Below are 12,185 nucleotides of genomic sequence, written 5' to 3' on the forward strand. Positions count from 1 at the left end.
TTCTATTCCGATTACCAAGACAACGTCATTCTTGAGAGTTCAGGATGGTGTCTATTCCACTGAGCTAGAAACTAAACAGGCAAGTTTGTAATTAGGGTGCACAAAAAATGAGGGGCAAGAGGGATCAAGGTATCCCTCTTTCCTGCCCCACACTCAAGAAGGACCATGATTCTACACACCCGCCACCACCTCAATACCAGCCTTCCCCCAACATCCTCACAAAGCAGCCTTTCAATCTCTCGCAGGAGCTGAACAGAACAGTGCCATCATGGAGAAAAAAAATGTGAAAAATTCCTCTCCTACTTCCTCAAGCAATCCAAAGGATGGCATTGTTTGTTTCTCTTCTGATTTAATTGAGAATACGGATACTTTGTTCAGGATGTTAGAAGTTTTATAACGGTGTAGTTAATTTGCAGTATCTATAGCTACAGCCTATTCCCATTATAGTCGGTGCCAAACTTTGGGCAGAAAATACACATTGCATCAGTGAGCTGTGCCAAGTAAAGGAGCTGCAGGATTTTAATTTCAGCTGACATGCTGGACGTTCCCGCTTGGTGCTGCAAACAGCTCAGTTACTGATCTCCGATGAGTCATTTACACTCCAGGCTGACACACGCAAAGGGAGCTTGGTGATGACAGGAAGCAAAAAAGCCAACACGAGGCTCCAGTGTAGGCCGCACTTTGCCGCCCCCTGGTGCCCGGGCACAGTGCAGCACTGGAGGAAGCTTCTGGAGATGCCCACAAGATTCCTCGCTTGGAAGCCAGGGTTGTCCATTTTCGAAAGCAATGAAAGGAGCAAAATGACAATGATAAATGTGCTCCCCACCCCTGAACAGGAACACAACAGATCCCTGGGGGAAAGAAACGTATCGTTAAATGCATTAATGTCGAACTTGAGCTGAATTTGAATCTCCACCTCAAATGTCACTCATTCTTCCTCTGGGACAAGTTGACCGATCTGGGTCAAATTATTGGTGACCAGTGAAGTACTTTTTAAAGTGTGGTTTACTGATGCAATGTTGGAAAATACCTCAGCCAGTTTGTGAACAGCAAGTTTCCACAAACAGCAATGAGCTAAATAACCAGGTTTTTGGATTGACATTTTGGCAGGAAGAGCTCCCCTTCTCTTTGAATAGTACCAGTGAATCTTTAATGGCCACCGGTGAGGGCAGCACCATGGCACAGTGGTTAGCACTGCTGCCTCATAGTACCAAGGCCCAGGTTCAATTCCCAGCTTGGATCACTGTCTGTGTGGAGTCTGCATGTTCTCCGTGTCTGTGTGGGTTTCCTCCGGTGCTCAGGTTTCTTCCCTGCAGTCTGAAAGATGTGCTGGTTAGGTGCATTGGCCACGCTAAATTCTCCCTCAGTGTACCCGAACAGGTGCCAGAATGTGGTGACTAGGGGGCTTTTCACATTAATGTCATTGCAGTATTAATATAAGCCTACCTGTGACACTAATGAATAAATTTAGAGGGCAGTTTAACGTCTTATCTCTGAGAGAGTGAAGCATTCTGGGACTCGAATCAGAAGTACTCTGGAAGAGTTGTTACGTCAAAAACTTTGACAACTTTGACAAACTTTGTGAGTTTAGACTCATGTACAACTCTGTGATTATGTCCAGATGATCATTTTAGGTTCTAGATGAAGGATAACTGTCAGCCAGGACACTTGGAGAGTATCTCTGCTCACCTAAATGGTGCTATTGGGTCTGTTACATTAACCTTCGAGCACCAATGAGGCCTCAGCTTGAGAGTTCATCCAAAAGACTTCTTTGGCTGGGCGGCACAGTGGATAGCATTGCTACCTCACAGCGTCAGGGACCCAGGTTCGATTCCCGACTGTGCAGAATCTGCACGTTCTCTCCGTGTCTTATGGATTTCCTCCAGGTGCTCCAATTTCCTCCGAAAACCGAAAGATGTGCTGGTTCGATGCACTGGCCATGCTAAATTCTCCCTCAGTGTACCCGAAACAAGTGCTGGAGTGTGGTGATTAGGGGATTTTCACAGTAACTTCATTGCAATGTTAATGTCAGCCTCATTTGTGATACTCATAAATAAATACTTTTAGCTATTCCGCACTCCCCCAGTCAATCTGGATTATGTACCCAAGACTCTGGAGTTTGACTTGAACCCATTGCCTTCTACTTCAAAAGATGAGGGTTCTACTCAACAAGACATGGTTGACATCAAGTTATACTCTGACTCTTGAAGCAATCAGCCTGACTTTGAATCTTCATCTCGAGGGCCATTTCCACTCCTCGATGTAACAGCAATGAGGGTAGAACTATAACAGTTGTATACAACTATTTACTAAAAGTCCCATCCCTTCCTCCATCAATGAAGACAAAGGTCAGCATGTTAAATAGGGTCATTCTGGGGCCACATTTCATCAGGAAGTAGCTGATTTTGGACCTTTAATGAGGGAGGGGAAACGCTGTTTTCAGTTGATGTGTTTTTGTGTTATTTGCTAAAGCTCATGTATTCTTCAGATGGCCTCTTTATTTAAAGTGTATCATTTTTGTTTTACATCCCCGCCTTTCTCCAGCTCTGCATGCCCAAAGGGCTTTCCTTCAGAACGCAGGCCGAAAGCCGAGACCCGCTGTTCCATTCGTTCCTCATCACGCGCGAAGATGGCTCGCGTACCTATGGCTTTGTGCTCACCTTCTACGAAGAGGTGACCTGCAAGCAAATCTGCAGCGCCATGCAGACCCTCTACCAGATGCACAACGTGGAACAGTACAGCAGCGTCTATGCCTCGTCCTCTTGTAGCATGGACTCACTGGCGAGCAGCATCGATGAGGGTGACAGCACCTCGCTGGCTAAACTGCAGCGCTACAATTCCTACGACATCAGCCGGGACACCCTGTACGTGTCGAAGTGCATCTGCCTGATCACCCCGCTGCCGTTCATGCAAGCCTGTCGGAAATTCCTGCTCCAGCTGCACAAGGCAGTGAGCTCTCAGCAGCCGCCGCCCCTTCCCCTGGAGAGTTACATACACAACGTCCTCTACGAGGTGCCCCTGCCTCCGCCTGGTCGTTCGCTAAAGTTCTCCGGCGTTTACGGGCCAGTTATTTGCCAGCGACCTGGGCTAAGTGAGTTGCCCCTGTTTGATTTCCCACTGCGGGAAGCCTTTGAACTGTTGGGTTTGGAAAATTTGGTTCAGCTCTTCACGTGCGTGCTTCTGGAAATGCAGATACTCCTATACTCACAAGGTAAGCTACACTGAAGTCCTCAGTAACCAACATCTTTAAGATTTGTCCATTAACAATGATGTAGGAGGCAAATGTAGTTTGGTATGTGGACTAGTGCAAGGTGGGAGAGCGGGTAAAACTCACTGTGCCAGCTGATTGGAGTTAGTGAGGTACATATGGCACTGTATTGTGCTTTGGCAAAGGGATTTTTATTTTATTCTTTTACAGAATGTAGGCATCACTGGCCGTGCCAGCATTTATTGCCCATCCTTAGTTGCCTTTGAGGAGGCTGTAGATTTGGAGTCACAGGTAGACCAGACCAGGTAAGGATGTCAGATTTCCTTCCCTAAAGGACATTATTGAACCAGATGGGTTTTTACAACAATCAACATTGGTTTCATGGTCATCGCTAGATTTTTAATTCCAGATTTTTCACCATCTGCTGTGGTGGGATTCAAACCTGGGTCCCAAGAGCACCAGCCTGGGTTTCTTGATTACTAGTCCAGTGACAATATCACTATGACACTGCCTTCCCTAAATACAGGAAGCAACTTTGGACAGGAGGTTGAGATTGGTCAACCAGAAGTATACTGGTCAGTTTTGTATCATAGAATCCCTACAGTGCAGAAGGAGGCCATTCGGTCCATCGAGTCTGCACCGATAACAATCCCATCCAGGCCCTATCCCCGTAACCCCACGTATTTACCCTGCTAATCCCCTTAACAGTAAAGGACAATTTAGCATGGCCATTCAACCTAACCCGTTGATTGTGTGGGAGGAAACCTTTGCAGTCACAGGGAGAATGTACAAACTCCACACAGACAGTGACCCAAGGCTGGAATCGAACCTGGGGCTTTGGTACTGTGAGGCAACAGTGCTAACCATTGTGCCACCATGCCGCCCCTTCCTTTTTAATGAACAAACGTGTGCTATACTTAGATAGATACAGCTAGACTGTATTTATTAAGAAAGTTCAACAACTTCAATGACGTAAATGAAAAGATTGAGGTGTCTGTGTGGTATTCTGGCAGAACAGATTTTGGGATTCACCTGACTTCCATTTCATTGTGCTGAATGATGTTGGGAATTTATCGCAATATTTCAGGAGTACATTTGTTTTTGATACTTCCAGCATCTTACATTTGCATAATTTCTGTTGGATTTCTGTCACGTTCAAATCTGATTGTAGGTATACCTTAACAAAAATCATATTCATAAAAGGAGCAACATAGCACAACAAGCACGGTGGGGAATGAATCAATGAGAAGGAAAGCACCTCGTTGAAAAACATGTCACTTATGAAGAACCACCAAAGATGCATGAAATTAAATCTGGCAAGGATGGCAATAAAATCTACCAAAACAGGAATGGAGAGTCAAATCCATGTGTTCTTAATACTGAAGGCTGCTTTGGAGGGTTTGGCACCAAAATAAAACCCAACATCGTTAGGTTCAGAATGTAAATTTTACAGTGGGGCAGGCAGGGCCTAGGATGGAGAGTCCATCCAAACCTTGAGCATGGTAATTAAGGGCCATTTCCCACTCAGCACAATTTTTAGGCTGGCAGGCAGCAGTTGGACCAGGGTGCCAAATAGAAAAAGTCTTCACCATCACTTGTGAGTGGGAAGAGGGGGCATCTCAATCTGAAGGCCCCTTCTGATTTGGGGCCTCAACCCCTCCAGGGCATCCCCTATCTTCCTACCTCCAAGATCCCTGTTACTTACCGAAGGTATGGTCCCTAAACCTACTTTAGTGTTACAGTACCTCTTCTAGCCACTGCAGCGCTGTGCCTGGAGGGGCTGGACAGCTGCTGGCCAATCTGATTGGCTGGCAAGTCTCCAAGGCGGGACTTCTATTCAAGGGCAGACGGAAGTCCTGCTTGCTGCCAGTCAATACTAAATTGAGCTTAAAAAGGGCTGGTTGGGGTTAGCGGCAATACGTTCCCCACCAACACTCAGGATGGTGTGTGTCGAGCAGGAAAATGGTGTTGAAGTAGAAACTCAGCCACGATCTCATTGAATGTGAGTGGGCTCAAAGGGATGAATTCGTGCTCCTATTTCCTATGGTCTTATGTGTCGTGCAATAGAAACATGAGAGTAGGCCATTCAGCCCATCAAGCCTGCTCTGCCATTCAGTATGATCATAGCTGATCCTCTATCTCAATGCCACATTCCTGCTTTCTCCTCATACCCTATGATGCCATTAAAATCAAAAAAAATCTATTTCTTTCTTGAACATGTTCAGTGATGTGGCCTCCACAGCCTTCTGTGGTAGATAATTCCACAGATTCACTACCCTCCTAGTAAAGAGATTTCTCCTCAATCCTAGATGGTCTACCCTGTAATGTGCATCCCTCATTCTAGATTCCCCAATCAGGGAAAACGTTCTCCCTGCATCTAGTCTGTCCAACCCTGTTAGAATTTTATATGTTCCAATTAAATCTCTTTCTAAAGTCTAGTCAATTCAAGCCATTTGAACCAACTGCTCCTCACAGGACAGTCCTGCCAACCTTGGTATCAGCCTAGTGAACTTCCGCTGCATTCCCTCAATGGCAAGTACATCCTGTCTTAGGTAGGGAGATGAAAACTGCTACTGTGCTCTCACCAAGGCCCTGTAAAACATCCCTACTTCTGAATTCAAATCACCTTGCAATGAAGGCCAATGTACATATGCCTTTCTAATTGCTTGCTGCATCTGCCTCTCCACTTTCATTGACTGGTGAACAAGGACATCCCGATCCCTTTGTACATCTACACTTTCTAACATATGACTATTTAAATAATCCTTTTCTTTTCTGTTTTTCATACTAAAGTGTATAAATTCACATTTAGCCATATAGTATTGCACCTGCCATGTGTTTGCCCATCACTCAACTTGTTCAAACTGTCAGTTCTGCCCAGTTTTGTGCCATCAGCAAACTTGGAAATGTTACATTTGGTTCCCCCATTCAGGCACTGATCCCTACAGTACTCCACTAGTCACTGCATGCCACTCGGAGAAAGACCCATTTATTCCCACTCTGTTTTCTGTCTGTCAATCAATTCTTGATCTATGCCAATGCACTATCTCCTATCCCATGTACTTTAATTTTACCCGTTCCTTCTTATCAGGGACCTATTTGAAAGCCTTCTGAAAGTCCAAATATACCACATCCACTAGTTCTCCCTTATTTATTCTACTAGTTACATCCTCAAAAAGAAAAGTTAAGCTTGATTTGCCTTTCAGAAACACATGCTGGCTTTGTCCAATCCCTTTTAATGCTTTCTGTTATCACGTCTTTTAGAATAGACCCTAGCATCTTCCCCACTACTGATAAGAACTCCTATTTCTTATGTTCTTATGTCAGGCTAACTAGCCTGTAATTCTTCCTTTTTTTATCTCTTTCCCTTCCTTTTTAAATAGTGGGGTTACATTTGTCACCTCCAACCTGTAGGAACTGCTCCAGAGTCTATGGAAGGTAACCGCCAGTGTGTCCAATGTTTCCAGGGCCACATTAACCTGAACACCTAGAACAGTTCAGAATTGGTTAGGAATTCACCTGAAAGACAGTGCCTCTGACAATGCAGCATTGCTACCGCAGCGTCAACCAGGCTATGGGCTTAAGCCTTGGATTGAGGTTTGAACCCACAATCCTCTCTCTTGAAATGTGACAAAATTTGAGAAAGACGAGAGGGAGGAGAGAAAACCTGAGGACAGAAACTCTTTCCTCTGTGTTATAGAACAACATTAATCCTAACTGCCCCATCTGTTCTCGATCATAATTAGATATTGTGATATAAAAATGTCACAATACTATGACATCCCTACTTATTTGTCACTATTCTATTTTTCTTGCACCTGGTAATTGAATACACTGGGTGTTAACTACATTTTCCAGATCACTGAATTGTAATTTAGTCACTTGATGCATATGTAAATATCTCTCAGAGTGACAATTTGCTTTTCCTACATTTCTACACCATTTCTCAAACAGAATTAGCAGCCTTGACTCCCTAGTCTTTATTTGCGAAAGGTCAGCAAATGGCTAAGGATGTAGCAGCTTCTTGAGGAGTCTTCTGTTTTATGCATAGACCTTGTTATCTGGTGTTCTTCGATCAAAAGAAAAAGCAAGTGCCTTTTGGCAGGGCAAGGGTTAATGTGCACCTGGAGAAAAGTACCACCCATATAATGATGCAGAGAATGATATGATAGTAGGCTTTGGGAGTAGAGACAGCATCCATGTATAGCAGTACTTGGGATATGTACAGAGTTAACAATAACTGGTTTATGTTCAATCATACAAGCCTCCAAACTGCTTCGGAAATCACCAAACAATCTTCACAACTTTCTCACCTCCAGTTATTCCAAAGTGCTTTATACCCGATGAGGAAAAAGATGTGCAGGTTAGGTGGATTGGTCATGCTAAATTGCCCCTTAGTGTCCCAACATGTGTAGGGTAGGGGGATTAGTGGGGTAAATATAAGAACATAAGAACATAAGAAATAGGAGCAGGAGTAGGCCATCCAGCCCCTCGAGCCTGCCCCGCCATTCAATAAGATCATGGCTGATCTGTTGTGGCTCAGTTCCACTTTCCCGCCCTCTCCCCATAACCCTTAATCCCCTCTCTTATCAAGAACCCATCAACCCGCTTCTTAAAAATATTTAGCGAGGCAGCCTCCACCACTTCAACGGGCAGAGAATTCCAGAGATTCACCACCCTTTGAGTGAAGAAGTTCCTCCTCAACTCCGTTCCAAACCGCCTCCCCTTTATCTTGAGGCTGTGCCCCCTAGTCCTACTGTCTTTTTTGAGCAGGAAGAGTCTCTCCACCTCTATCCTATCCATCCCATTCATCATCTTATACGTCTCAATGAGATCTCCCCTCATTCTTCTAAACTCTAACGAGTACAAGCCTAGTTTATTCAGCCTCTCCTCATAGCTCAATCCCCTCAACTCCGGTATCAGCCTAGTAAACCTCCTCTGCACTCCCTCCAGGGCCAAAATATCCTTGCGCAGGTGCGGCGCCCAAAACTGCACACAGTACTCCAGCTGCGGCCTCACCAATGCCCTATACAGCTGCAGCAAGACCTCCCTACTTTTATATTCAATCCCCCTCGCTATGAAGGCCAGCATCCCATTCGCCTTCCTGACCACCTGCTGCACCTGCAAGCTGGGTTTTTGCGACTCATGCACAAGGACCCCGAGGTCCCTCTGCACCGTCGCCTGCTGCAGTTTTTCGCCACGTAAGTAATAGTCCTTCCTACCATTCTTCCTACCAAAGTGGACCACCTCACACTTGCCAACATTAAATTCCATTTGCCATTTCCTGGCCCATTCGCCCAGCCTATCTAGATCCTTCTGCAGACTCTCCACACCCTCCGCACAATTTGCCTTTCCCCCAATCTTGGTGTCATCAGCAAATTTCGACACCCTACACTCGGTTCCCTCCTCCAGATCATCTATATAAATGGTAAATAGCTGAGGCCCCAGCACCGACCCCTGGGGCACCCCACTAGTCACCAACCGCCAATCCGAATAGCACCCATTGACCCCCACTCTCTGCCTCCTATTTGACAACCAATCCTCTATCCACGCTAACACCCTACCCCCAACTCCATGTCCCCTGACCTTCTGCAATAACCTCTTGTGAGGTACCTTGTCAAACGCCTTCTGAAAATCCAGAAAGACCACATCCACCGGCTCTCCTCTATCCACTGCCCTAGACACATCCTCATAGAACTCCAGTAAATTTGTCAGACACGACTTCCCTTTAATGAAACCGTGTTGCGTCCACCCTATCAAGCAATTCCCTTCAAGATGCCTCGCAATTTCCTCCTTAATGACGGATTCTAACATTTTACCTACCACAGACGTTAAACTAACCGGCCTATAATTCCCTGCCTTTTGCCTGGCACCCTTCTTAAACAACGGCGTAACATTAGCCGTTTTCCAATCTTCCGGCACTTCCCCGGAATCCAGCGACGTCTGGAAAATAACCACCAAGGCATCCACTATAACCTCCGCCATTTCTTTCAGAACCCTCGGATGCATTCCATCCGGTCCTGGGGACTTGTCCACAATCAGCCCCTCCAGTCTGTCGAGCACCACCTCTCTAGTAACAGTAATGTCATTAAGACCCTCCATTCCTACCACCTTTCCATCGCTAACACCCGGCAAATTATTCACGTCCTCCTCCGTGAAGACAGAAACAAAAAAGTTATTCAAGACCTTAGCCATATCCCCATCCCCTACCACTAGCTCCCCTTTCTCATCCTCTAAAGGACCAACGTTCACCCTAGCCAGCCTCTTCCTTTTTATATATTTATAAAAACTCTTGCTATCCTTTTTTATATTAAGTGCTAGCCCAGCCTCATAGCTTCTCCTACCCTCCTTTATCAACTTCTTTGTCAATCTTTGTTGACATTTAAACCTTTCCCAATCCTCTTCTCGCCCACTATATGTGGGATTGCAGGGTTGGGCCTGGGTGGGATTGTTGTCAGTGCAGACTCGATGGGCCGAATGGCCTTCTCTTGCACTGTAGGGATATAGTGATTCTATGAATTAGGTCTGCAGCGTATTTTGTAGTCTGTGTGTGTGCACTGTTAAATCCTACTGCATTGCTGAGCAGACATGAGGACAATACAAATTTCCTTTTAAACGGGATACTACTGGACCACTAAAAATGGACTCCGTCACCTGATTTTTTTTTTCAATTGTGCTGTTTGTCAAGCTTTTAGAAGATTCCAAGTAGAATACAAATGAATATGCCTGCTAGTTGAGTGTCCCATGGCCAGCACCATTCAAGGAACAGCAGAATAATGAACTGCGACTGGAAAGGCATTTGGAATTCCAAACTGTAAATTAGATTATCACTTGCCTCAGTTGGAACATGATTCGGCATTTCACTTACTGTGGCCATCTTTGCCTACCTGCCAAGAATGCAGATAAAGCAGGGCAAACTGCCGAGAGTCAGAGACACTTTGAGACACTGTCTGCATCAGAGAGAGAGAGAGACACTGCCTGCATCAGAGAGAGAGAGAGACACTGTCTGCATCAGAGAGAGAGAGAGAGACACTGTCTGCATCAGAGAGAGAGAGAGAGACACTGCCTGCATCAGAGAGAGAGAGACACTGCCTGCATCAGAGAGAGAGAGAGACACTGTCTGCATCAGAGAGAGAGAGAGAGACACTGTCTGCATCAGAGAGAGAGAGAGAGACACTGCCTGCATCAGAGAGAGAGAGACACTGTCTGCATCAGAGAGAGAGAGAGAGACACTACCTGCATCTCAGAGAGAGAGAGAGAGACTGCCTGCATCAGAGAGAGAGAGACACTGCCTGCATCAGACAGAGAGAGACACTGTCTGCATCAGAGAGAGAGAGAGAGACACTACCTGCATCAGAGAGAGAGAGAGAGACACTACCTGCATCAGAGAGAGAGAGAGAGACACTACCTGCATCAGAGAGAGAGACACTGCCTGCATCAGAGAGAGAGAGAGAGAGACACTACCTGCATCAGAGAGAGAGAGACACTGCCTGCATCAGAGAGAGGGACACTGCCTGCATCAGAGAGAGAGAGAGACACTACCTGCATCAGAGAGAGAGAGACACTGCCTGCATCAGAGAGAGAGAGACACTGCCTGCATCAGAGAGAGAGAGACACTGCCTGCATCAGAGAGAGAGAGAGAGAGAGACACTGCCTGCATCAGAGAGAGAGAGAGACACTACCTGCAGGAGAGAGAGAGAGAGAGAGAGGGACACTGTCTGCCTCAGAGAGAGAGAGAGAGAGACACTGTCTGATCAGAGAGAGAGAGAGAGAAACATTGCCTGCATGAGAGAGAGAAAGAGACACTGCCTGCATCAGAGAGAGAGAGACACTGCCTGCATCAGAGAGAGAGAGAGAGAGACACTACCTGCATCAGAGAGAGACAGAGACACTACCTGCATCAGAGAGAGAGAGAGACACTGCCTGCATCAGAGATAGAGAGAGAGAGGGACACTGCCCGTATCAGAGAGAGAGAGAGAGAGAGAGGGACACTTGTCTGCCTCAGAGAGAGAGAGAGAGAGACACTGCCTGCATCAGAGAGAGAGAGAGAGAGGGAACTGCCCGTATCAGAGAGAGAGAGAGGGACACTTGTCTGCCTCAGAGAGAGAGAGAGAGAGAGACACTGCCTGCATCAGAGAGAGAGAGACACTGCCTGCATCAGAGAGAGAGAGACACTGCCTGAATGAGAGAGAGAGACACTGCCTGCATCAGAGAGAGCAAGAGAGACACTGCGTGTACCAGAGAGAGAGAGAGTGAGACACTGCCTGCATCAGAGAGAGAGGGGGACACTGCCTGTATCAGAGAGAGAGAGAGAGAGAGACACTGCCTGTATCAGAGAGAGAGAGAGAGAGAGACACTGCCTGCATTAGAGAGAGAGAGAGAGAGAGACACTGCCTGCATTAGAGAGAGAGAGAGAGAGAGAGACACTGCCTGCATTAGAGAGTGAGAGACACTGCCTGCATCAGAGAGAGCGAGAGGGACACTGCGTGTATCAGAGAGAGAGAGAGTGAGACACTGCCTGCATCAGAGAGAGAGAGGGTGGGGGGACACTGCCTGTATCAGAGAGAGAGAGAGACACTGCCTACATCAGAGAGAGAGAGAGAGAGACACTGCCTGCATCAGAGAGAGAGAGAGAGAGAGACACTGCCTACATCAGAGAGAGAGAGAGAGAGAGACACTGCCTACATCAGAGAGAGAGAGGGACACTGCCTGCATCAGAGAGAGAGAGACACTGCCTGTAAGAGAGAGGGAGACACTGCCTGTATTTGAGAGAGAGAGACACTGCCCGTAAGAGAGAGAGAGAGACACTGCCTCTATCAGACTGAGAGAGAGAGGGACACTGCCTGTATCAGAGCGAAAGAGAGACACTGCCTGCATCAGAGAGAGAGAGAGAGAGAGGGACACTGCCTGCATCAGAGAGAGAGAGAGAGAGAGAGACACTGCCTGCATCAGAGAGAGAGAGAGACACTGCCTGCAT

The 12,185-nt window shown here is 46.5% G+C and overlaps 1 protein-coding gene across 5 annotated transcripts in view; it reads left to right on the top strand.

Annotated features, from left to right (window-relative positions):
• The window catches only part of LOC145344009 (DENN domain-containing protein 5B), a 279,289-nt gene that overhangs the window by 136,574 nt on the left and 130,530 nt on the right, over positions 1 to 12,185 (top strand). For all 5 annotated transcript variants that reach the window (XM_080190662.1, XM_080190663.1, XM_080190665.1 and 2 more), the window contains one exon: positions 2,545 to 3,211. In XM_080190662.1, coding sequence (XP_080046788.1) covers positions 2,545 to 3,211 — 667 coding nt within the window. The remainder of the gene's footprint in view (positions 1 to 2,544; positions 3,212 to 12,185) is intronic.

Source organism: Carcharhinus amblyrhynchos, chromosome 6 (genome assembly GCF_965287045.1).
Source record: "Carcharhinus amblyrhynchos chromosome 6, sCarAmb.v2.hapA, whole genome shotgun sequence".
Classification (NCBI taxonomy): Eukaryota; Metazoa; Chordata; class Chondrichthyes; order Carcharhiniformes; family Carcharhinidae; genus Carcharhinus; species Carcharhinus amblyrhynchos.